The sequence below is a fragment of the Pezoporus occidentalis genome, unplaced genomic scaffold, assembly GCF_034315485.1.
Source record: "Pezoporus occidentalis ecotype Australia unplaced genomic scaffold, CSIRO_AGI_Poc_V1 ctg95, whole genome shotgun sequence".
Taxonomy (NCBI): Eukaryota; Metazoa; Chordata; class Aves; order Psittaciformes; family Psittacidae; genus Pezoporus; species Pezoporus occidentalis.
In genome coordinates this window covers 4,203,630-4,230,272 of record NW_026916315.1, presented here as the reverse complement: position 1 = coordinate 4,230,272, position 26,643 = coordinate 4,203,630, and the positions used below count along the sequence as shown (strand labels likewise).

Here is a 26,643-nt window from a genome sequence, read left to right as displayed (position 1 = left end):
AAGGACCAAACTATGGGCTCTGATACTACTTTCATAGAATCATAGAATCGTTAGGGTTGGAAAGGACCTTAAGACCATCTAGTTCCAACCCCCTTGCCATGGGCAGGGACACCTTAAGCTAAAATGTACCTTTTGATGCAGCCCAGGATACGGTTGGCTTTCTGGGCTGCAAGCGCACACTGCCTGCTCATGTTCATTTTCTCATCAACCAACACCCCCGTCCTTCTCCGCAGGGCTGCTCTGAATCTCTTCTCTGCCCAACCTGTAGCTGTGCCTAGGATTGCTCTGACCCAGGTGTAGGACCTTGCACTTGGCATGGTTAAACTTCATGAGGTTGGCATCACAAGTGTGTCAAGGTCCCTCTGGATGGCATTCCTTCCCTCCAGCATATCAAGTGAACCACACAGCTTGGTGCCATCGGCAAACTTGCTGAGGACGCACTCAATCCCACTGTCCATGTCAGCGACAAAGATGTTAAACAAGACCGGTCCCAACACCGATCCCTGAGGGACACCACTCGTTACTGGTCTCCAGCTGGACATCGAGCTATTGACCACAACTCTTTGTGTGCGGCCATCCACCAGGTTCTTTATCCACCGAGTGGTCCATCCATCAAATTGATGTCTCTCCAATTTAGAGACAAGGATGTTGTGTGGGACAGTGTCGAACGCCTTACACAAGTCCAGGTAGATAACATCAACTGCTCTACCCCGTCCATCAGTTCCGTAGCCCCATCATAGAAGGCCACCAAATTGGTCAGGCAGGATTTCCCCTTAGTGAAGCCATGCTGGCTGTCATCAAGCACCTTGTTGTTTTTCATGTGCCTTAGCATGCCTTCCAGGAGAATCTGCTCCAGGATTTTGCCAGGCACAGGGGTGAGACTGACTGGTCTGTAATTCCCCGGGTCATCTGTTTTCCCCTTCTTGAAAATGGGGGTTATATTTCCCTTTTTCAAGTCATTGGGAACTTCACCTGACTGCCATGATTTTTCAAATATGTTGGACAGTGGCTTAGCAACTTCATTTGCCAGCTCCTTCAGGACCCGCGGATGGATTTCATCAGGTCCCATGGACTTGTGCACGTGCAGATTTTTAAGATGGTCTCGAACCAGTTCCTCTCCTACAGTGGGCACAAGGTCTTCATTCTCACAGTCCCTGCGTCTACTTTCCAAGACTTGGGTGGTTTGGTCAGAGCCTTTGCCAGTGAAGACCGAGGCAAAGAAGTCATTTAGAACCTCAGCCTTCTCCAAATCCTGTGTAGCCAGTTTCCTGTAACCATTTTTAATTTGTCATGGATATGTTAAGCTTTAAGTGAACAAATAAGAGAAAATGTTAAATGCATTTTACACCCTTTAATTTTCTATAGAAAATTAACTTAATTCATCTGTTTATTTGTATGCATGTAGTATTGTACATTGACTTACACTAAAGCTAAACTGAAGACGCTTATATTTTCAATATATTACTTAAGTGTCACTTTTGTGTTTCCCAAGTTCTTACAGGGATAGGTCCTGCTGGGAGAAACTTAAGTTTAACAAGAAATACTTTAACTGGTCAGAAGATAGTGAGTAATAATAGGTGACATATGGCTTTACCTGACAAGAGGTAGGAATAATGTAAATATACTAACCATCTTGATGATTAATAATGTAAACACACATTAATAAATTGTGTTCTATGTTTAAAAATACTCCTGTTCCTTACACTTTAAAAAATCATTCCAAATATTAGGTTTCATTCCAGTTTCTCACACCTTGATAGACTGCTTTAGAGAACCATCTTTGACTGTGAAAAGAAGGATATTCTTAACGAGTATTCCTCTTAAAGAGTATCCCTCCTTAAAATTGTTCATTTTTGCATATTGACTGTAGTTGTTAGCGTGTTGGTCAATGAGAAAATGAACATGAGCCGGCAGTGTGCGTTTGCAACCCAGAAAGCCAACCATATCCTGGACTCCATCAAAAGGAGTGTGACCAGCAGGTTTAAGGAGGTGATCCTGCCCCTCTACTCTGCTCTCATAAGACCTGACTTGGAGTATTGTGCACAGTTCTGGTGTCCTGAACATAAAAAGGATATGGAACTGTTGGAAGAAGTGCAGAGGAGGGCCACGAGGATGATCAGGGGGCAAGAGCACCTCCTGTATGAAGATAGGCTGAGGAAGTTGGGGCTGCTCAGCCTGGAGAAGAGAAGGCTGCGTGGAGACCTCATAGCAGCCTTCCAGTATCTGAAGGGGGCCTATAGGGATGCTGGAGAAGGACTCTTCCTTAGGGACTGTAGTGACAGGACAAGGGGTAATGGGTTAAAACTTAAACAGGGGAAGTTTAGGTTGGATATAAGAAGGAAATTCTTTGCTGTGAGGGTGGTGAGGCACTGGAATGGGTTGCCCAGGGAAGTTGTGAATGCTCCATCCCTGACACTGTTCAAGGCCAGTTTGGACGGAGCCTTGGGTGAGATGGTTTAGTGTGAGATGTCCCTGCCCATGGCAGGGTGGCTGGAACTAGATGGTCTTAAGGTCCTTTCCAACCCTAGCTATTCTATGTTCTATGATTATAACTTTTCTTTAGCACACTGTGACAAATAGATGTGCACAGTACAAGTGTGTTTCTGAACATACAAAAGGTTGCATAGGCTAAATCAAAGAACAGTAAGTTATAGAAAAGAGCAATGAGGAGTGTTTTCAGTGGTCATTTTTCATGTGTCATGAACACATTAACTGGGAGAAAGGCAATACATTTCAATGACTTCAGAGAGACTGGGTTGTGGCTTTTGGCTGATTTCAGTATTCATAGAAGATCTGTTAAAGATGTGACTTTTACAAAACACAATCTATCATATACCACTCTGTTTCCTTTTTTTTTTTCCCTAGAATCTCTGTATTTTTTTAAGCATTTTTTTCCCTAAAACCGCCTATGACTCAAAAAGAAAATAGTTCTGCAAAATGCTGAAACTATTGAATTTTCCTTATAAATCAGCTTCTCATTGTTGAATTCTCAGACTGCAACTTAATAAAATTTCCATCTTACAGACTATCTTCTGTTTTTCATAAAACATGGATGAACTCAGCATTTTTGGTATTTGTGACCCCTTGCCAATATTTGTAGATATTAGCTGAACACTGCCAAAACTTGTTGAGAGAAATAACAAAGGAATGGTAGGCAGACTGATAGACAGTACTGCTAAATAAGTTTTGTTTTCTTCGAAATCCAACTGGAAAAACATGCAACATGTAAACAAAACAAGTAAGAGTGGTTCCTTTAGTGTTCCAAACAGCAAACGTAAATGGCAATGAGGTTATCGTAAGTCTCAGCACGTAAAAAATTATTTGAATCTATCCTTAATGAGTATCTCATCTCCAAATTAGATTTGTGACCATATGTGTGAGAACTTCTCTGTGTTCATATATGACCATGATTTTTTTCCTAAAACTTCCTCAATTTTAAATTGTTTATAAAGCAGAACATCTATTCACTGCTGCTTCTTTTTCCTTTGAGATCTTTGGTAATTTTCAGTACGATCCTCAAGGGCAGATTTTCATATGATCTTTTTCAACATTCAGAGTGCATCAGGGATGTTTAAAGTTTACAAGCATTTACGTAGATGTTTAGGAATAAAAGAATACAGAAAGAGCAAACATACCTCCACATGGGTATATAATTACTATAACAATGCTGAAGCAATAGTTTTATCTCTACAGATTCTTGGATATTTAAACAAATCCTTCATCAAAAACAGACACATAAGCCCTTTATAGGGAATGCAATATCCTACTTTTAAGTTAAATAAAAAAACCCCAAGCTTTAGAAGTCATAGATTCATAGAACGGGTTTGGTTGGAAGTGACCTTAAAGATCATCTAGTTCCAACCCCCTGCCATGGGCAGGAACACTTTCCACTAGACCAGGTTGCTTCAAGCCTTATCCAACCTGGCATTGAAGGCTAAATGATGACATCTCAAAACAAATAGACTGTAAATTTGAAGAGACAGATGAAACTGGTAAACCAACAAATTCCCCCACAATTTAGACAATGTAGTAGCAGAATCTTAGGTTGGTTTTTTTTTTGGTCTTCAGTTTTGTTTTTTATTTTGTTTTTCATTTGCTTGGTTTTTGTTCGTGGTTTTGTTTTGTTTGCTTAATCAAACCACCAGAGTAAAGTTTGTTGAGTCAAAAATGAAGCAATCATTTTGCCTATGTATATGAAGTTCTCTAAAGCAACAAACTGAAAAAAGCTCTCTATATACACGGTGAGCTTGTGGAAAATTGTAAATTTAGCAACAGATGGAAGGAACTGGAATTTACTGTCTTAGGACAGCAAAGCAGAAAACAGTTGGGATAAACTTGTTAGAAAAAAAAAAGCTTGCAAAAGAAAATACAATAGATAGATACTCTAGTGCTCATGTATAGATTATGTTAAGGACAATCTCTTTTTAATTGCAGAAGGGCTTCCTGAGCCTGTGAATGTTATATGTGTACACATCTAAAAAAGCATTTGGAAGTTATTGTCATGTTGAACACAACAAGTGCTGCTCATACACTAAATTAGATTCACTGCTCAGAGCCTACACAACTCTACTAGCAAAACAGGAGAATCATGAGTAGTGTCTGAAACATCTTCACAAACCACTTATATTGTAGTGGATCCTGAGTAGAGAAGCTGAATATTCGTACAGATGAGCATGATCACTGCTGCATCAAAGGTTGTGTAAACTTGCCATACAGGTGACCAATATATTCAACATGGCTCAACACAGACTAGAATGGTCTGAAATGCTCTTTAAAACAGTGAGACATGAGAAATCCATGAGCCAAATGAATCCATGTGTGCAAATGAAGGAAGAACTGGTTGCAGGCAAAGACAAATAAATAAAAGATTACTTCCAGTGGATGCATACATTACAGCAAAATCCAACCTAAATGTTTGCACTCTAAATTCTGGATTATTTAAATTCTTGTTTGTTTTTGTTGTTGTTGTTGCTGCTGTTTTCTTTTAAAGTTTGTTTTGATAAAGAAAGGAATGAAATGAAGGATGTAATGCAGTTACAGTTCTGAGTTCACTGTATATGTGACCTTGTATTGATATGATGTTTCTTGCTGTGTTGTGCACCTGCAATTGGTAGCTGTAGTTACATAGTTACTGCATCCTGGGCATGGGACAAAGTGACCCTTTTAAAACAATAAGAAACTCATGGGAACAACCAGATCTTGATTGTGTTTGACGGATCAAAGGAAAACATCCAGGATTGGTGGCACGAAAAGAATGGGTTATTTGAGTGTTTGGTGAAGTGGCAATTCTATTAACTCATTTGGCAAGAGAACTCATATTTTGAGCTGTCCGAGAGTGAACTGTCTTTATTATAATATTAAAAATCGTGCCCACAGGATAAAAAGACCCCAGCCCAGGTGAAGACTCTTGCTGTGATTATGTATAGTAGCTAGAAAGAATGACACAGCAAATATTACAATTATATGTAGATTACAACCAATACTTTTATCTGGGAGTGCCCTTATCTGGGAGTGTCCTACCTCATAACATTTGTATATAAATGCAATAAGAAAGTTGAAATTGGTGTGCTTGATTTGTTGAACAGTCTACTGAGCACCCACACCTGAATAAACATCTCTCCTGAGGGTGTGGAATTGGTTTAATGCATGCTGGTCACGAATCCGCTTTTTGGACAATATGACCCTTAAAAGTAGATTTGTGTCTCTTTTGTAGTATATTTGTGTAGTAGATTTGCGTCCCTTTGGTACAATACGTTTTAGGGGCATAAAGTAATATAATTTCTGAGAAAGATCTCTGCTATGCCCAATGTCTGAACTAACTATTAACAAAATCCACCCCCTTCTAACTAATGTGAGGACAACATGCAGCTTGCACCCTCCCCCCCCAGAAAAAAACCTATTCCATAATTGTATTGGCTCTAGAAGTATAATAAGGTATTTCTCAGCACAATAAAAGGGATTTATTTTCCTCTACATTTGCCAATCTTCTGCAGAAGAAAGTTTGTAGAAAAAGATTTATTAGTAATAAATGTCTCATAAATGTCCCAGTGATATTTAGAGAAAAAACTGGTCACTCTCATGTGCAACGTGTTCACAATTAGCACTGTATTTATATAAGATATTGTAACTCCATACTTCAAAGGAATCATACATAAATGAAGAACAAACAAATTTAAAAGTAGTCAAGAATAAAATAAAATAACGCTTTCTGAGGTTAAACAGATGGCAATTTGCTGCAGAACAGTGTGAGTTGAGAAAAGATTATTTTTCTTTCTGATTGCTAAATCTAGGATCTGTAGATGGCTTTTACTTTTTTGATCATCTGTTCTTCACCTTGTGTTTTGTCTGAAGTCCAGTGGCTCTAATTGTAAACTAGAGTTCCTTGAGTCTAAGTCATTAATTGCGCTTTAGCAAAGGACATGGGAATTAGCTACCCAATTCATCCTGTTAGAATTCAGTCAGCCTTACTGCGTTCTGCCTGCTGTTCATGTAATTAAGAACTGTACTTGACTTTAGAATTACCTGGAGGATAAGTACTTTGGGGTACTTTTACTCCACTTATGCTGGGGGTGGGAGATTATGTCTTGGCATTTTAAACTTTGCTTTTAAACTCTTTATGGTAGGTTTATGTTTTACATGCTTAACAGCATTAGCTGAAAACAAGTTGGCTAAAAAGCATAGCATTTTTTTTCATGGTGCATATTGTAAAAGACCAAAATATAAACTAAACAGTTCAAAATTGAAAACGTCTATAAAACAACCTCCTTAACAACCACGTTCAACTTCAGTAGGAAATTTTAGGTAATGCCAGTGGAAAGAATCTCTCAAATTCCAGATCGGTATGTACCAAAAGCAATAACCGCCTTGGCAAGCAAACAAGGTTTTCTCCCACAGAAACCCTGTCCTCCTGTCTTTATAATGGTTACTTTTACCCTGACATCTTCTTCACTTAGAAGTTGGGAAATTGTTGCTATCATCAGCCTGCAGGATATAGTAGGTTGCATTAGAAACTATGCCATGGCACTTCAAGTTTCTCACCCATCTCAATTACTTGATCTTAGGAAATTAAATGGTCTTAAAGTACCCAAGAAATTCTAAGGGGTATGGATGTTTCATTCAAGAGTTCAAGTATCCATATGTGGACAGATAGTCTTTACAGCAATTCAGTTTGTGTAAAATAATTGAAATGGGTTCCACAGAAAACTGGCTAGTGAACACCGCCAGATAATATTAAAAGAATTCAGACAAGTTGGATTTGAGTAAGTAAGGATTATTTGCAACATGCTACTGTTTCCAAGGACAGGTGGTATTCTTAAATATATAAAAAATCACACAATTGAGCTGCAACTTCTAGTTCAACATGTCTCTCCCAGGGCTACCTATTGGTATTAAAAATATTAGGACACGTAAGTGGAAGATCACGATTGCTCTGAACATAAAGAGGTTCCTTTCATCAAAGCCATAATTTTTGGATCAAGTCCATAATGATATAAATTAAATAGATTAAAGGGGTAAGAAGCATTCAGATAATAGTAATGTTTGACATGACTATATTGTAATAAGCAGCACTGACTGTAAAACTCCTGCCAGGTATAAAGCTAACATTATAGGACTTGCACTCCTTATATCAGATACAGTTTGATACAGGATACAGGAGATATATCAGATACTCCTTAAAGCTAACATGAGGACTTGCACTCCTTATATCAGATACAGTTTGTCTTTCTGTGAATGTGTATTTGGCTCTTAAGAGTTAACTTCAAAATGAAACAAACAAGCAACATTTGAGCAGGGTCATTTTTTCTTTAACTTTCTGGTAATGTCAATTCTAGCTGTAACCAGCCTTGTGAAAAACACTGGATTATGTGTGGATTTGGGCTTCTCAGTCTTTCTGCCAGCAGAGACTGATTGTGTTGCAGAGGCAATGTAATTACTCATCAAGGTGAGAGTGTTTGTGTTGGAGCCCTGCTTACTTTCCCAGTGACAAGCCTGCTTACCTTTGCTGTCACTCAAAAGCGCCACAAAATGGTAGCCACTAGAGACAGGGGAAAAAGCATTAATGCATTCAATGAAAGTGCCATAGTAAGCAGGCTAAAAAAGATCCTGCCAAAATCTCTTTGCCCACTAAGTGCTCCTTTAATATAAATGCTAAGTCACCTTATCCACCAAAGTCCATGTAAAAGATACCTCCAAAATCCACGTATATGGATTGTGTATTGGATAAACAGGAGAAACAGTGGATGTTTGCCTGAGGACATCAGGACATAAGGCCCTCCAGTTCTCATAATTCCCTCACTACATCCTTAAAATCTTCCTGAGCACATCTTACATCCTAGTTCTATTCATTTTGTCTGTTTTGCACTTAGATTGGAAACTCTTATAGGAAAAGACTCGCGAAGCAAATTTGCATTCTGCTTATGAACGATGTCTTAAAACTTTCTCTGTTCTCACTTCTATTATAAATTCAATAGGAAGTACAATACAATTTCTAGAGTGTTGAGAAGAATAGTGGAAACCTTCTTGGGACATCTTGGTAGTGCTGTTTCCATAGATACTAACTATTTAAAAACTATTATTATGCAATTCTTCATGTTTCATTACCTCATTTACAATTTTAAAGTCTAAACATCCTTTCTGAGCTTAACCATTTAAAAGTGCAAAGATAATGAACTACAGGAGTTGTACAATTTTGTACAAGGTAAAAAAATGAGCTATTTACTCTGTATATAGGTTCCAAGATGAATACGTATGACATCCAAATACATCAAACAAAAGACAGCAAGTTGCTGTACATGGCATTTCATTCTGTAATAACTGAGGACAACATTGCACATTTATGCAGCTTGTGCATCAATCTCCTTTCAGGTAACTCTCCAGAAATAAACAAGCTGCTTACATTTCAATACAAATTTAATATCAGAAACTTTATTTAACCACTTGCCATAACCATACAATACACATGGTTTCTCTGAACTTTTGGGTTGTGATCAGCAGGTTACATTACAACGATTCAATATAGCAATTTTGGGGGTTTTGTTTGTTTGTTTGTTTTTAAAGTCAGTCTTGTGCTGAGATTTATATCTGGGAAACCTCATATTATTTCTCTGTCTCCAGTAATAAATTCAAATTTAAAACACTTTATCATTTATTTCCATCAGTAAGAATCACTACCATTCCTATAATGATATCATGACCCTTGTTCCCTTGGTTCAGTTGTAGCTTCTGAGATGGATTTTGGGAGGACTTTTTCAGGATTCCCCACCCTTGACCCCCACTCCCCACTCACCACGTGAGAACATCTGCCCTTTCTGAAAAGGACAGATAAATCTTTTAGAGAGTTCCTAGGGTATTAAGGAGGAATGTGTGCGTATATATACACATGCATACATAGAAAGCATACTAGAGACCTAGTTAATGATAGAGTTCCTCTAGAGTGACCTTGACACAATTGTACTCCAGAGGGACCTTGACACGCTTGTGAGGTGGACTGATGCCAACCTCATGAAGTTTAACCATGCCAAGTGCAAGGTCCTACACCTGGGTCGGAGCAATCCCAGGCACAGCTACAGGTTGGGCAGAGAAGAGATTCAGAGCAGTCCTGTGGGGAAGGACTTGGGGGTGCTGGTCGATGAGAAAATGAACATGAGCCGGCTGCAGTGTGCACTCACAGACCAGAAAGCCAACCGTACCTTGGGCTGCATCAAAAGGAGCGTGACCAGCAGGTGGAAGGAGGTGATCCTGCCCCTCTACTCTGCTCTTGTGAGACCTTGTGAGACATTTTTTTACTCTTTAACATATCAGAAAATATGTAATAATGAGGAAAGGATGAATTAAACAGAATGAGATTGAATGCCTAGGTAAATAGCATATCAGAATTAATATGTTCTTTCTTTGCAACAGGGGTTGTCACTTCCTCAGAATATGATTTATAGTTGATTAGCCTTTATACAGTCTACTAAAGGGAAGAGGATTTTCACACATTCCCACTGCAACACACTAGCATGTGTGACTTACTGTAACAGCTAACATGTTAATAAAGAGGTCCCTTTGGATGCCATTCCTTCCCTCCAGCGTATCAACTGAACCACACAGCTTGATGTCATCAGCAGACTAGCTGAGGGTGCACTCAATCCCACTGCCCATGTCAGAGACAAAGATGTTGAGCAAGACCGGTCTCAACACCGATCCCTGAGGGACACCACTCGTTACTGGTCCCCAGCTGGACATCGAGCCATTGACCACAACTCTTTGTGTGCGGCCATCCATCAGGTTCTTTATCCACCGAGTGGTCCATCCATCAAATTGATGTCTCTCCAATTTAGAGACAAGGATGTTCTGCGGGACAGTGTCGAGTGCTTTGCACAAGTCCAGGTAGATGACATCAACTGCTCTGCTGCTGTCCATCAGTTCTGTAGCCCCATCATAGAAAGCCACTGAATTGGTCAGGCAGCATTTCCCCTTAGTAAAACCATGCTGGCTGTCACCAAGCACCTTGTTGGTTTTCATGTGCCTCAGCATGCCTTCCAGGAGAATGTGCTCCAAGATTTTGCCAGGCACAGGGGTGAGACTGACTGGTCTGTAGTTCTCTTGCTCATCCATTTTCCCCTTCTTGAAAATGGGGGTTATTTTACCCTTTTTCCAGTCATTGGGAACTTCACCTGACAACCATGATTTTTCAAATATGTTGGCCAGTGGCTTAGCAATTTCATTCGCCAGCTCCTTCAGGACCTGTAGATGGGTTTCTTCAGGTCCCATGAACTTGACCACATTCACGTTCTTAAGATGGTCTCTAACAAGATCCTCTCCTACAGTGAGCCTAAGGTCTTCATTCTCACAGACCCTGCGTCTACCTTCCAAGACTTGGGTGGTGCGGTCAGAGCATTTGCCAGTGAAGACTGAGACAAAGAAGTAATTAAGGACTTCAGCCTTCTCCAAATCCAGGGTAGCCAGTTGTCCCGGCAGCTTCTGAAGAGGGCCCACATTGTCCCTAGTCTGTCTTTTATTTGCACCATGCCTATAGAACTCCTTCCTGTTATCTTTCACATCCCTAGCAAAGTTTAATTTTAACTGGGCCTTAGCTTTCCTTACCTGATCCCTAGCTTAGCACAACATCCCTTTACTCTTCCCAGGCAGCCTGACCTTGCTTCCACCTTTTATAAGCTTCTTTTTTCATTTGAATTTTCTTCAGCAGCTCCTTATCCATCCAAGGAGGTCTCCTGTCCCTCCTGCTGCACTTCTTTCTAGCTGGGATGCAACACTCCTGAGCATGTAGCAGGTGATCCTTGAATATCAACCAAGAGTCTTGAGCCCCCCCTAGGGCTATTTCCCATGGAACCTTACTAAGCAGGTTCCTGAAGAGGCCTGAAGAGGATCTCGAATTCAACAATCTCATGATCGCTGCAACCAAGGCTGCCCTGGAGTGTCGCATTTCCAACCAGCCCTTCCCTGTAGGTCAAGCATAGCACCTCTCCTTGTCGGCTCCCCTATTACTTGCAGAAGGAAGTTGTCTTCCACACAATAGAGGAACCTCTTGGATTGCTTTTGCTGGGCCATACTGTCTCTCCAACAGATATCAGGGTGGTTGAAGACCCCAGTGAGAATGAAGGCCTGAGAGAGTGAGGCTGTTCCTATCCGTCAATAGAGTGCTTCATCCAAAGAGTCCTCTTGATCAGGCGGTTTGTAACAGATTGCCACAATAATGTCCCCCTGTTGTGGTTTAAATGCAGTCAAACAACTCATTCACTCACTCCCCCCCTTCTTTCCCTCCCCCTACTCCCAGAGGGACGGAGAGGAGAATCAAAACGAATGCAACTCCCACGGGTTGAGATAAGAACAGTTTAGTAACTAAGGTATAACACAGATCACTACTGCTACCACCAATAATAACAATGATAAAGGAAATAACAAGAGAAGAGAATAGAACACCTCACCACCAGCTGACCGATAACTCCCCCCCCCAGCCCAACCAAGCACCGACCCATACCTCCTCCAACCCTGCAGTCTCCCAGCCCTTCTGGGTAACTCCCAGTTACATCCTGGGCATGATGTGCTGTGGTATGAAATACCTCTTTGGCTAGCTTGGGTCAGGTGTCCTGTCCCTGCTTCCTCCCAGCTTCCCCTCCTCCCTGGCAGAGCATGAGGCTCACAAAGTCCTTGGCCAAACCAAAACATCACTGTTGGCAGCTCTGGTTCCAGAGCCAAAAGTCAAAACATTGCACTGCACCATCTACCAAGGAGGAGAAAAATGACTGCTACTGCTGAACCCAGGACACCCCCATTGCTGTTCTCCCTTTAACCCTGACCCACAAACTCTCTGTTAACTGACCACCTGTCCCCAGACAGGGTTCCATACTCTCCAGCCTATCCCTAACATAAATAGCAATTCCCCCTCCCCATCTGCTGGTCCTGCCTTTTCTAAAAGCCTTCCATTCCAACACTCCTGTCATAAGAGCCATCCCCCCATGTTTCTGTGATGCTTACTGTATCATACCCCTGTAGGCGTGCACACACGTCTGATTCCTCGTTTGTTCCCAATAAGATGGGTGTTTGTATGGAGGCATCTGAGTCAAGCTCCAATTGAAGCCAGTTCATTGGTTGGAGCAGCTGGAATACCTCTATGCTGCTCTGAGCATTTATTATAGGTGCTGGCAACTGACTGGGTATGTTGGGATGGAATGATGCCCCCCTCCCCCAACACATCTAGTTTAAAGCTTCCTTGACCAGTCTGCCAAGCCTCCTACCAAAACTGCTCTCCCACCCCTTAACTCCACCAGCCCCCAGTAGACCTGGCCTACTAAATTGAGTCCCATGTTCTAGATACCCAAAGCCCTGTACATATTTTTCTGTGGTTCTGCCAGAAGAAATTTGGAGGTGATACCAAGAGGTAACATATCCTGGCTTCTGCCACTGACATTGCAGTTGTTTGTGGCTCTGGTGGTGAGTAAGCTAACCAGAGTGAGCTAGTTACATTGACAAATGGAAATTACAGAGGTGTCAGCAATCTGAAACGGCTATTATTTTGAATTGTATATGTAGATATTTTTTTCTCAACAATGATTTAAAGGTTGCTGGGAAATGAGAACAGTTCTATAATGTAAGTCACTTTATATTTATATAATTATATATATTCCAAAAGAAATTTGCACAGGTTCCTAAAGTGGGACTCTGGTTCCTCACTGTCAGTTATCTATACTGATTCTCCTTTATTTCAGATTAATGTACAGACAGCTGTTCTTTTGTTGACCAGTGTCAGCCTTTTTATCAAATTGTATTTTGCATTCCAGGCTGTGGGTTAGTTAGTTAGTTTGTTTGTTTTAGAAGATAAAAGTGTCAAAAGACAGGGCATTGATATTTGCTTGCAAGCATTATTACCATACTGTCTCCTAATTTATATTACTTACGTGAAACATCTGGTCATTTATAGTAATACTTTCCCTATTTATGACTGTTAAGCAATTGACATGATAAGAATTACACATTATTAAGTGAAATATATGCTGTGTTTAAAAACATTCTTTAAAAAAATATATATATTTAAAAATACATGCTGTTTTTAAAAATGGCATGATCTGATTTTCTAGGCAGCCTTTAATTTTTCTTCAGAAATTTAAGGTTGTCCTTACAATTTGTTCAAGCATATCTCTTCTATAACATGTTTTGTGCCTGTACTCAAACTTCATGGACTTGCACAAAAATATAGTTATTTTTAGTTATTATAACATGAGAGAAAAAAAGCACACTGGTCTCAGAATCTTTATTATATATATCATGGTAAGTTAGGTATTATGAATGCAGAACTGAGTTTTTTTATTCTCCAATTAAAACCATTACTCTTTACTGAGAGATTGCTTTGCTGTAATACTTCCATATCTACAAAATGGAAGCAAATGACAGATTGTTGCTATTTATATTGCAGTAACAGCTAGAGGCAATTAAATTTATAATCCAAATAGACAAACAGTGGTAAAAGATCATTATCAAAGGAAAGAGCAAGTGACTTTTCCATAGTCATGGTCATACAGAAACATTGTGAAGGAGCCAGGAATAAAATCAAATTTTCTTTACCTCCATAATTATAACTGTAACAGAAACAGTTTGGGTGGCTTGGTTTTTTTTTTGGGAGGCAGAGATTGTTTTGGGGTGGGTTTTTGGGGGGGGGGGTTCTGTTTGGTTTTGGGTTTTTATTTTTTATTATTATTTATTTATTTCTGTCAGTGAATAAAGCTGCGAATAGATGTCTTCTCTCAAAATCAGTAGGAAAATAGGAATCTACAATGGTCTTGTATCAGTTTCTTGAATGCAATTGTAGCCTTCCCTTTCTGCTATAGGCTGTTAATGCGGCTATGATTTTACCTGTGGTAGTGAGATTTAGTTACAGAAAATAATACAGTTGATGGCTGTTTTTTCTGGCACTAAATCTCTTTCTGTATTCTAATTTACCCTTCACCACAATTAAAACTTTGGATCCTTTTGTCAGCACAGTTGTTTAGTGGTTTTTGTATGGTTTAGATACACTTTATGAATTACTCTTTCACACAAGTTTCAAATATCCCACAAAATATTTGAAAGCTTCCATCTGAGCAATTAACTTCAGTCTAAACTTTCTATATTGCTCTTGTTTTGAATAAAATACTCCAAGAACATGGAAGCTCCTTCTTCCTATCCTAACTACAACAGTAAATCATACAGAATTCTGTAGGTATTTTTTCCAGTAGTTTTTGTTATCTGCTGCACTGAATATGAAGATCATTCAGTCAAGGCTATTTTTTAATTGGTCCTAGAATTTTCACTGCATGCTAGAGCTACTGATACGTTTTCTGAGTTTTGCAAATGCAGTTCATAGCTACATCTTAGACTATCTTTGAACTTGTGCATTTAGCCTTAGAAGGCATATTGACAAGGCAGTCAAGCTGGTTTTAGTAGTCTCTACTGTGTCCTTTCTTCATACAAATTAAGTATTCAAATTAGGTTTGCATATACGGAATATACAAGGAATCTGATGAAGCCCTGTCCCAGTAATTACACTACAATTGCTTCATAACTATGTGTTTTAAGATCCAAAGACATCCCCTAAATTAGCTAATTTTACACTTTCATCTTATATTATTCAGTGAAGGCATTTTAATTTCAAAATCCCATTACATTTTTCTCCTTTCTCTAAGCCATAGTGTTTCTTCCCTTCAGTTCATTCATTGCTACCTCTACCTTATGGGCAGATGAACACAGAGCAAAGAGCTTCAAGTGCTCATTGCTCAAGCTGTATTAATGTGCACTTCTTTCAAAGTAAGTAAATTGAGCTGGGAGGAAAAGGCTAGAAATTGTGCAGGGAAGCAATATCAGTATAGACTGGGAAATGAATGGATTGAGAAGAGCCCTGCAGAGAAGGACTTGGAGGTACTGATGGATGAAAAACTGGACACAAGACAGCAATGTGCACCTGTAACCTAGAAAGCCAATCGTATCCTGGGTTGCATCAAAAGAGAGTGGCCAGCAGGTTGAGGGAGGTGATTCTTCCCCTCTACTCTGCTATTGTGAGGCACTACCTGCAGTACTGGATCCAGTTCTGTGTCCCACAGCCTATGGCAGGCATGAACCTGTTAGAGTATGTCCAGTAGAGGGCCACAAAAATGATTAGACAGCTGGAGCACCTCTCTTATGAAGAAAGGCTGAGTTGGGCTTGGTCAACCTGGAGAAGACTCTGGGAACCTTATTGCAGCCTTTCAATATATGAATAGGGCTTATAAGAATTATTAGAAGTAGTAGTAGCATACTGTACTTTAGTTATACAACTGTTCTTATCTCAACCCACAGTTTTTACATTCTTTTGATTCTCCTCCCCATCTTGCCTGGGGGAGAGGAAAAGGGGAATGGGGGGAGTGAAAGACTACATGGTACTTAGTTACCGTCTGGGTCTATACCATGGCAGCCAGACAGAACAGGGCTTGGAGAACCTGATATAGTGGAATGTGTCTTTGTCCATGGCGGACTGTTGGTTTGAATGTTCTTTAAAGGTCACTTCCAACCTAATTAACTCTATGATTCTGTGATTGTGTACACTTGTGCGTGTCACATTATCATGCCCTCATTTTGCCTGTCTTTGTAAAAGGAGAGGGAGGAGATCTATTTTCAATTTGTCCAATTTTATGCCACTTCTGTTTTCCTTCACACAAAAAAAGCTGATAACATTACAGTAAACTTGGTTGTTATTTTTCTAACATTTAAAATGGGCATATTAATGACTGTCACTGAAGCATCTAGATAAACTTTTTATAGCTTCTTTTTAGATATATATAAAATTACACTTGAATTCACATCTGCAAAAGTTTAACTAAAATTCCACTCAATTAATTGATAATATATGGTCCAAGATAAGTTTTGCACTCATCTAACACTACAAACCCTAGTTTACAGTGGCTTCAAAAGGTACGGATGGGTTGGTTTGTTTGCTTGTGGTTTGCTTTTTTTTTTTTGGGGGGGGGCTGTATGGCATCTTTCTTTCTCCTGTACAAGATGACTTTTATTTTTCCTGACTCACCTGATTCCTTTGCTTCAGCTTTTGACACCATTAATTTGACTGGTATTTCCTTTGTCCCTGTTGCACTATGTATCATTATTTAGTTAAAGCTTTCAAAGCTTGTCTCTGTTTTGAACCTCTTTAAATAGCTGGCACTACAAAGCAATTTGATTCTTAATTCAGTATATTACAATGATAATTATGATTATAGCTGTTAAAAAAATTGTGGGCATGTTATCTTAAAATGGTTTTTCTATAACTATTCTTTAGTGTGTTTTGCAGAAATGTTTCACAGTACAAAAACTTTGCTATGAGTTAAAAAGGTGTAACATTAGCATAGCTCAATTTAAAATCTTTGTAATAAATTCATAACAAGCTAAGAAGAAATATCCTTTGAAATATTAAATATTTTAATGTCAAAATATTGTTTAGTCTATAAAATCACTTCACAGCAGTTTTGTTCTATGAGGTGTTATAGGTTTATATCATATAAGGGTTTATTCCTCTGCTTCTTGTAATACAAAGGCAATGTTGAATTTAAAAGTGGTGTACATTATTGGTTTTAAAATATAGAGTATCAACCTTAAGAAGTGGTGGGGAGGACAATATCTTCAGAATGTTGATATCTGCAGAGTCTCCTTAAATGTGATTAACAGGGGAGAACAAGGTATTTTGCCTCCTTATATTGCTATAGTTTTAGTTCAGATTGTTATTAATCCCAGCAACATAATCCCAGAATAACCCTCCTGGTTCATGCATTCCCTTCCCTGTAGTATAGACACCATGGAGGAGTCTCACACCAAGCTAGAGTTCCTTAGTTACCCCATCCATTTCTGTGCTGGAAGCAATTTCAGCAGATGGAAGCAAGATTTCCATAAAAAATTCATAGCTAATTAATATGCTTTCTATGTATGCTAAGAGGGGATTTTTACCAAAAGCATCTCTCTAAGCAGAGGCTTTTCATTCCTTTCTATACATTTAGAAAGGTATCATATTCCTTTTCTACTGCACAGTATGCTTAACTTGTTTCCACCATGGTCCACATAGTTAGCTCAGACCTTTAGATCAGCTTTGAAGTATCTGACTCAGGTGGAGCCAGCTGTGAAATTGTAAAATTGAACTCAGAGCACCTGTACTGCTCTTGTTTATCATCTTTTTTGAGTAGGATTTGCAGCTGTCATTGAGAGTCTCACTGACATACCCGTAACATGAGCCATAGTGAAATAATTTCAGGCACGTTTCTTTGAGTAGCGGTTATAGTACTGCTTTAATTTTGTCAAGCTGAGTAAACTAAAAACATTCATTCTTCTAATCACTCACTGACCTTCTGGTGACTGTACAGTCGGTAGCTTTACCCTGTTTCCCAGAAGACAAATGCATTCACATGATGACCATTATCAAATTTAGTACCAATTAATGTTCTCGTTATGAATTAAAGCACAGCAAAAAAGTACTTGGAACCTTATTTGTCTTTCCTAAGAGATGATCCCAAAAGAGTAGGACATTTTAGAGATACCTGCAAGTGCATTTGGTGTTGAGGTTTCTATCTTACAGATTTATACTGGACTCACCTTTGAAAAGAGGAGAAAATAGTTAATTGGTGTTTTACTGCCTATACACTCTTGTTAAATTGTCTTCATTTTTTTACTTAACACCTGCCTCACTGAGTACTCATCATCTGCTACTGTGCCATCTGATGTACAACAGATGTTAAGCACTTAGTGAGGCAGAGAAGGAGGCAAGTGTCATACCATGATTAAATACATGCTATGGCTATTATATAGGCTGACCATACTGCTTTGTTCTTACATTTAATGTTACAGTGTATTAAACAAGAAGGAAGCACAAGTTTTGGATTAAACTTGCAACTGCTATTGTTCAAATAAATAACTTTTTTTTTTTTTTAAGTAAGTTCATGGCAAAAAAAAAAAAGATTGTAAAATATTTTCAATACACTTTAGAATTAACAATTAGAGAGTATTTTATAAAGAGGTAATGCAGTGCAACTTCATGTAGAATTATATTTCTCCTACGAAAAAGATTTGCATTTCTCATTAAAATGATTCTCATCAGAAACTTGGCTGATGTTAACTGATACATTAACTTCCACAGGATTATCCCATTTTCATCATGCTTACGTAAATGTGAGATTATATGGCAGGCTTTCCTTACCCTGTATTTTAGCTGAAAGCATGGGATTCACTCCTTAGTGCCTTCTATGCAAGAGAAAGTTCACCCACAAAAAAGTATTATCATCCAGCTACAGTAGCCTGATCTGATAGTAGGAAGAGTTGAATGTAAGAAGGTGAAGCTGGATCTGTTATTAAACCATAATTAGTTAATAATTTGTTTCCCATAAAATTTTAAGAATTGAGAAAATCTGTAGAATATTGTCACAGACAACAAAGTATATTCATATTGATGTATATGATCAAACAAATTAAATAGGGGTGGAAGGAAATGTTCACCCATGCAGGAAATGTGGTTCACATGACTAGAAACTTTACAGTCCAAGGTGAGACTGAAACCTCAGAATAGTAGTCTTAATTAAATTAAAGGGTAGAAGTATGTGATTTGCATGGGTTATCTTTCAGTGTTCTACTTTGCATAAGTCATGGAAGAGGCTTGATAGTCTATTTCCTGTAGAGAGAACGGGTTTTCAGCAGGACAATCAGTAGTATTTACGTTTTCATAGAAATTCTGGACTTAGCACTTGTTTTGTAAATTTGTACTGCTTTTGAACGGTTGATTTCAATGACTCAATAAACAAAAACGGTTTTTAAAAACTTCTAAAGAATTTCCAGGGAGCTCTAATTCATTATATAATTCAATAAGAAGTATTCTATACTTATCAAGGGTTTTATTTCATTAAATATTATTTTATTTCTAAAGCAAAGATTTAGTGATTGTGATTTCAAGTGTATGTTTCATGACAAATAGCTTTTGATTATAGATTGTCACATAATTTAAATGATGGTGAAAGCACAGATATTCAGGCATGCCATTTTGATTTAAAGCTCATTGAAGTAACTAGGAAATTCTTGTTAGTTTCACTAGGTTTGGAAATCAGAAGTTCTGTATCTCAGTTTCTGGAAAACTAACACATCAGGACAGTACATACAATTTTCCAAAAAAGATAATAACATTTGCAGTGTCATTAAAATAATAATTGGAGATTTCTTTCAACCCTCCCTCAGAAGCTAATTGTCTTAATATATTTATTAAATTCTATAAGCAAGAAGCAACTGCTCAAGATAACTTGTCTGGAAACAGCTGTGTTCAGTATGAGGCATCCCTAGCCTCTTCCCACAGAAGGCATTCCTGCATCTGCCCTCCTGCTGTCAAAATCTTTCCAGTGACACCCAATACACCTCAATAAAGGACTACTGAAAAATTCACTCATTAAAATCTATCAGAAAGTATATAACATTAGGACTCAGAAATTCATAGCTGGAGTGTAGCTTGAGAGCTAACTGTTCCTGAACTCCAAGCCAGGATAAATGCTTAACCTCCAAGCCATACAGAAATTTCTTGTCCATACTAGCACAGTGCCAAATCCAGGCTACTAATCTCTGCTGAAAAACTAAAGTAGTGCTGTGGCTCCAGCTTTGGATCTCAGACACCATTATGTTTCTTCTGACTAGTATATATCATGCAAATATATCCTTAGACGCTACAAACTACGTAGAACAGTTGCTGTTTTGTGTGAGCCAAGCAGATTTAGTCTCTATGGGTGAGACATTGTGATACATGGAAAATCTTTACAGTTAGTCTTCAAATGTTTATCCTCTACTGAGATTAATTCAAAACCACATCTGTAAGCTCAGAGTTGGCCTAAACAAAGTGATGTTTTCCAGAAATGTACTTCTAATATAATAATATATAATAAACTTTTTAAAAGTGAGCACTTCCTTTCACAAGAGAAATGGTAGAGATGTTAAAATTCGCATTTACAAACCTAAGCAATATCAGGGGTTGAACACACTTAACCTTGACATAATAGTCATGTGGTACCAGCTGTTAGCAGCAGTAAAAGCAGAAAACTTGGAGATAAAAAACAAATCACATATTATTGAAATCTGCTGCATTATCTGTCCAAGGTAACAAAACAAACTAAAAACTTTATGGAGGCTATTGTGAAACAAATGGCCTAACCCAAAGATCTGAAGGAAAATTAATCCCCCAGACTTTTATATCTTACACCTAGTAGCTTTTGAAGCTCTGTATCAGTTCTTAAATAGCACAGAAAGGCATAAAGAGTTAGGAAAACGCTGTAATGTGAGACCTCTGACAGGCTAGTTTCACTTCTTTAGGCAAGTATCCTCATATCTTCTCTGTTTTCATTGCTGTGATGCATCACAGGGCTGATAGCAATAAGACAGACCATGTGAAACACTGCCTGGCTGCAAAGTTCATCCTATATTGGGAAACGGTCATAACGCATCTGAAGTGCAGCTCTTGTGAGATGCTAGGGAGAGATCAGTAGGTACAGATTACTGGCAAAACAACCCAAACTAAGTTCACAGGAACTTGCCATTCCACCTGGGAGAGCAATAACTTTAATATTCTACTCAGTTTTGGAGTAGCTTTTATATTGTGACATTCACCTTGCCTGTAGAATGGACATTATGAATTTTAATCAGGAAATGAAGGAATAAACTTGCCAAAATATTCTTGCTTAATAATGACTTTCAAATGAGCACAATAAGAATGGTGTTAAGGCATGCTTGTCATGGATGTTATTATATTTACTTATACTTCTAGAAAATATTAATATGCTATATGTATATAAAAAACCCCAACCTCAAAAAACTATGATTCCCCCAACCAAAAAAAGAGAAAGAAAAAAATAATTTAAAAAAGAATTAAACAAAGTCACCAGAGTATACATTGGTATAATTTTACTCTTCATTTTCATGTTTCTAAAGAATCAGATTTGAGATGTGATAGACTTTTAGCATAAATTTTGTAGTCAGAAAAAAACCCACAACTGAACTATTAAGACAAATTCAGATGTGACTTAAAAAATTAGTCAATGAGGCTGCTGCATTTTTTTCTTTGAAACAGTGCAATGGAAAAGGAAGAAACCATACAACTATCATCATTCATGTTTCAAGAATGGATCTAACTGCAGCAGCCAAAATAAGTTTTTTAAATTGTGCATTGCTAGGATTATTAAGAACTGAAAAAGAAAGAAGATGATCTTTCTCTTCACTATTTGCATATAACTCAGTTTTTCCCATTGTCTTTCTCGTAGCAGACGTTCCTCATCAGCCTAAACTGTTAGTTTCAGTATCTTTTCCCAGGGGGGTGTAGGACATTAACTGTGGCTTCTAGTGAAAAGAAAATGAGATGAGAGGAAGACCATTAAAGCGATCTTTTAATTTCATCTCCAAAGATGAAAAGTAAACACAGCATGCTTGTGCATGACTTCCTGTAGGGATATTTTGCTAGAAGTCATCTGAAGAATTAAGACCGAATCTATCTTAGTGGGGAGTAGGGTCCTATTTGCTATTCCGGGAAAGCATTTTGGCTCACATGTATATAAATCAAAGCAACTTCAGGCAGTGACAAGAAATCTTGCAAGCTTGCAAAAATATTGATAACGAAATAGGGAGATGGTACAGTTATACATACTTAGATACATACAAAGCACCTCCCTGATCAAATCATACGAAGAAAACCAATCTCAGTTGCATGGGATTTTAAGATGTTTATCTGAAGACAGTAACAGAAAAATGGCTCTTTGTTAGGCTTCCTTGGCAGAGGTAGCAAATATAAGAACCAAATGCTCCTGTTGTGCCTTTGAGTTTATAAGGAAAATTCTTTTGTGATTTTGCATTGTTAAAAGGCAATTTATACATGTATTTATCTCACAGCAGACACTGTAATCTCACTTTAGTGCCTTAATCTGCTACTAAAACCATCTTTATTTTTCTCTTTCTGATTAAAAAAATAGCAAGATGTATTTATTATATGCAGGTCTCTGTGTTAAAATAAGTTATTTTAATGTTGCAGATCTTCTAACTACTGGCTCAACCGCATCCAGTCCTTTCTCTACTGCAATGAAAATGGCCTTCTGGGAAGCTTTTCTGAAGAGACTCACACATGCACCTGCCCTAATGACCAGGTTGCCTGCCATGGGTTCCTTCCCTGCACAGTTGGAGATGGCTCTGCATGCTTGACCTGTGCTCCTGACAATCGCACCCGCTGTGGGAGCTGCAATGCTGGCTACATGCTGAGCCAAGGGCTTTGCAAGCCTGAAGTGGCAGAATCGACAGAGCACTACATTGGGTTTGAAACTGACCTTCAGGACCTGGAAATGAAGTATTTATTGCAGAAGACAGACAGGAGAATTGAGGTCCATGCCATTTTCATCAGCAATGACATGCGCCTCAACAGCTGGTTTGATCCTTCTTGGCGCAAGAGGATGCTCCTTACTCTTAAGAGCAACAAATACAAGTCTAGCCTGGTCCATATGATACTGGGCCTTTCTCTTCAAATTTGCCTAACTAAAAACAGCACCTTAGAGCCTGTTCTTGCTGTTTATGTCAACCCTTTTGGGGGCAGCCACTCTGAGAGCTGGTTTATGCCTGTGAATGAAAATAATTTCCCAGACTGGGAGCGGACTAAATTGGACTTACCCCTTCAGTGTTATAACTGGACGCTGACTCTGGGCAACAAGTGGAAGACTTTTTTTGAAACTGTACACATCTATTTGAGAAGTCGAATAAAGTCAAATGGTCCAAATGGCAATGAGAGCATCTACTATGAACCCCTGGAATTTATTGATCCCTCAAGAAATCTGGGTTACATGAAAATCAATAACATCCAAGTGTTTGGCTACAGCATGCACTTTGACCCAGAAGCAATTCGAGACTTGATTTTGCAGCTGGACTACCCCTATACTCAGGGATCACAGGACTCAGCACTTTTGCAGTTGTTAGAGATACGAGATCGTGTAAATAAACTCTCTCCACCTGGTCAGCGCCGTTTAGACCTCTTCTCTTGCTTGCTCCGTCATAGACTGAAACTGTCTACCAGTGAAGTGGTGAGAATTCAATCTGCTTTGCAGGCCTTCAACGCCAAATTGCCAAACACAGTGGATTATGACACAACCAAATTATGTAGTTAACCATACATGTGAAGCACAACACAAAACCTTGAAGGAGTTTTTACAGTGCTTTTGTGGAACAGTTTATGTTTGGAAAAGTAAATTTAAATTGTCTTTTCAATATCTGTCTTATATCAGTCAATACTGTTGGATGGCAATTTACACATGAACTTGCTGACAATGAATATGTTATACCTGCAGTTTTGGTTTATGAATGAAATAAATACTGACACCAGTCTAGAAGACATTCTACTTTTTACAATAAATTTCATTTGTAATTTTATATGTTCCGTGGCAATGCTTTTGTGCATTACATTCTCTAGAGGGAACATAGAAGGATACCAATAAAATTTTGTAGCTGAACAGTTATTAAAAAGAAATGCCGTGGGATTCTTTTTTCTTACACAAAAGTAGTAACCTTGATACACTTTTGTGTGTGTTTAGCACAGAAGCTGTAGATAAAGGGAAGACAGCGACTGAAGATTTTAACAGAAACTGTAGAAAAGTCAGAGCCATAGACTATTTTATTCTTAGGATGTAGATTTAAATGTTCATGCTGAGCTGAAGTGATGACTGTAGTGCTTTACTATAGGCCTCAGCTTTCCTAAGAAATGCCTAAGACATTTCAAGGTGCTTCACATGACATACAGACTCCCAGAATGCTAATATTGAGTGTTCTAGAATGGATAGGAGGTTAGATTTGTGAGATGCAGTAATGAAAGGTTTCATTAGCTCAACAGGAGATAGGTGAGAGACTGCCTTTGCAATGAATATTACTCACATTACAAAAGAATCCATCTTACCAGCCAAATCTCTTTTGCTTTGCATATTTACAGGAAGAATTAAGCACATGTATACATTACCTCCTCCCAAATACACACACTATAATATTTATTTAGAATTACCTGTTTTGAACTCTTTACTTAAATACCATCCATGGTCATTAGATTCAAATTAATTTAAAAATTTCCCTGGCAAGGCAACTGTTTAGTATGAGAATGTTTTTCAGTTTTTAAAAAATATGCCCTTTTACAGATACATAACAGCTATTGAAATCTAGCTTATAAAGCTGAAAATGCAAATAAATATGTCATTACCAATTAATGAAATTAATTAAATATGCATGACTGTGGATCAGAATACAAAATTCTTTGGTATTTTACACATATACATGAGAAAAAGAACCTCAACATCTAAGAACGGCAGAACTTGGAACTTTCAAGAAGGTTTTGATGTCTCCTGCAAGAGAATAAATAGCTGGGCTGTCAGAAACCCTTGTTAGTAAAAAGAGGATAAAATGAGGAAAATTGATACAAAGTCTTTTAGAACATCCTTATGTTAATTCTGATTCTGCGTCATTGATGTAAAAGCCAACTTTTTTTTTTAAATGGGAAGGAATTACATATAAAACTACAATTTTACGTGCAAGCACAGAAAGAAAAAGACCCTGTATGTAATTCATACACATTTTTAATTCAACTAGACTTCGATTAATTTTAATTAAATTCAACATTATTAATTTCAATTTAGATATATTAAATTTAATTCTGACTTGCAGCCTAATCTGAATTTAAGGAGCACTCCTCACTTCATTTCTATCTAGACCACAGCAGCACAAACAAATGTAATGCTTCATAAATGTATGTAAGCAACATAAAATGCAAGGCCAGAAAGATTTCAGAAATTCTGCTGTTAAGGAAAATCTCCTTTACTGATTCCTGTCCCTCCTGATTTCACCAAATATTTATAAAGATTACTACTTCTCCACTACACATTTAGATCATTCCTTAACCTTCTATACTAAGAAGCCCCCTTGAACTAAAATCAGCATTTTTTCTTTGCATTCAACATCTATATGTATTTGTGTTTGTTTTCTACCTAGAGCTTTCTTTTGCTAATGAATAATGTGTCTATCTCAGACCCTCTTCTATGTGTCCAAGTTTTGGCTTGCTCTTGCATGGGTAAGACCTTCTCAGTCAAGGATCTTACTATTCCTGTTTGCATCTCCAAGTCTTTACTTTGGTATATCTCTGGCAACTATAGTAGATTGTAGAACTAGATAGTTTGATTTTGTTACTTAGTATCTTGTGTAGTCTTTTTAAATAAACAAAAGACTATGGTGTTATAAAAGGAAAAAAAAAAGCATAAAAAATAAAAGTTCATAGAAAATAAAAAGTTACAGCAAAGATGTAGGGCAATGATTGATAAATAAAGCATTCGCTTATGTTATCCTTTCACTTGGGAAAAATATTAATATGACATGGTAAATGAGATGAGTTTCCCCCCTCTTTCATGCTCCTTCCTAAAACAGTTCTTCAATGACTCTTTTTGGTTTCTGGCTTGGTTCCCTCCTTTCCCCCCTCATTACTTTATTTATTATAGATTCATATATTTACTTATTTATTTTTTTTAATATCTTTTTCTGCCAAAATGGAAATTTCTTTACTATGCCCATATATGTAGACAATAGAATGTACAACTAAGAAGAAGCCAAAAGAGGTTTCAGCAAGACATTGTTTCCTTACAAGTACATTAGGTGTACTTGGCTGGATTAGTGGAAAACCCCTGTCATTACTGTATCTTTGTGCCAAACTGAAAGTGTGATACAACTTCTTAGCCTACTAGTTATGGGCTAATTTCAGATTTCAGAACCTGTGAAATCTTGGAATAGTGAGTATTTCTATTTTACCAGAACTGAATCAAATAAAGATAAATTAAAAAAAAAAAAAAGTTGCAAACAAGGGCAAATATTTCTCTTTTGATACTTCCAATTGAAATCTGTGTTCACAAAAAGAACTTCAGGGTATGTAAAGAAAAGTGAAATCTGGATAAGTCAGAACAGTCAAGTGTTTGTAAGAAAAATTTCTAGTAAGATATGAACACAACTGTTGGCAAGAAAGAACTGTGGCTACAACTATGTACACTCATTTCCATCCATTGCAGATAATATTTAGTGTATGCAGTACATCAGATCTTGACTCTGTTTTTTTTTTCTCTCCATTTCCCTTTGCATTCA

The 26,643-nt window shown here is 38.0% G+C and overlaps 1 protein-coding gene across 3 annotated transcripts in view; it reads left to right on the top strand.

Annotated features, from left to right (window-relative positions):
* Nucleotides 1-23,910, top strand: part of BRINP3 (BMP/retinoic acid inducible neural specific 3) — a 205,158-nt gene extending 181,248 nt beyond the window's left edge. For all 3 annotated transcript variants that reach the window (XM_062606324.1, XM_062606322.1, XM_062606323.1), the window contains one exon: nt 22,532-23,910. In XM_062606324.1, coding sequence (XP_062462308.1) covers nt 22,532-23,648 — 1,117 coding nt within the window. In that variant the 3' untranslated portion in view covers nt 23,649-23,910. The remainder of the gene's footprint in view (nt 1-22,531) is intronic.
* Nucleotides 23,911-26,643: the final 2,733 nt, after the last annotated feature.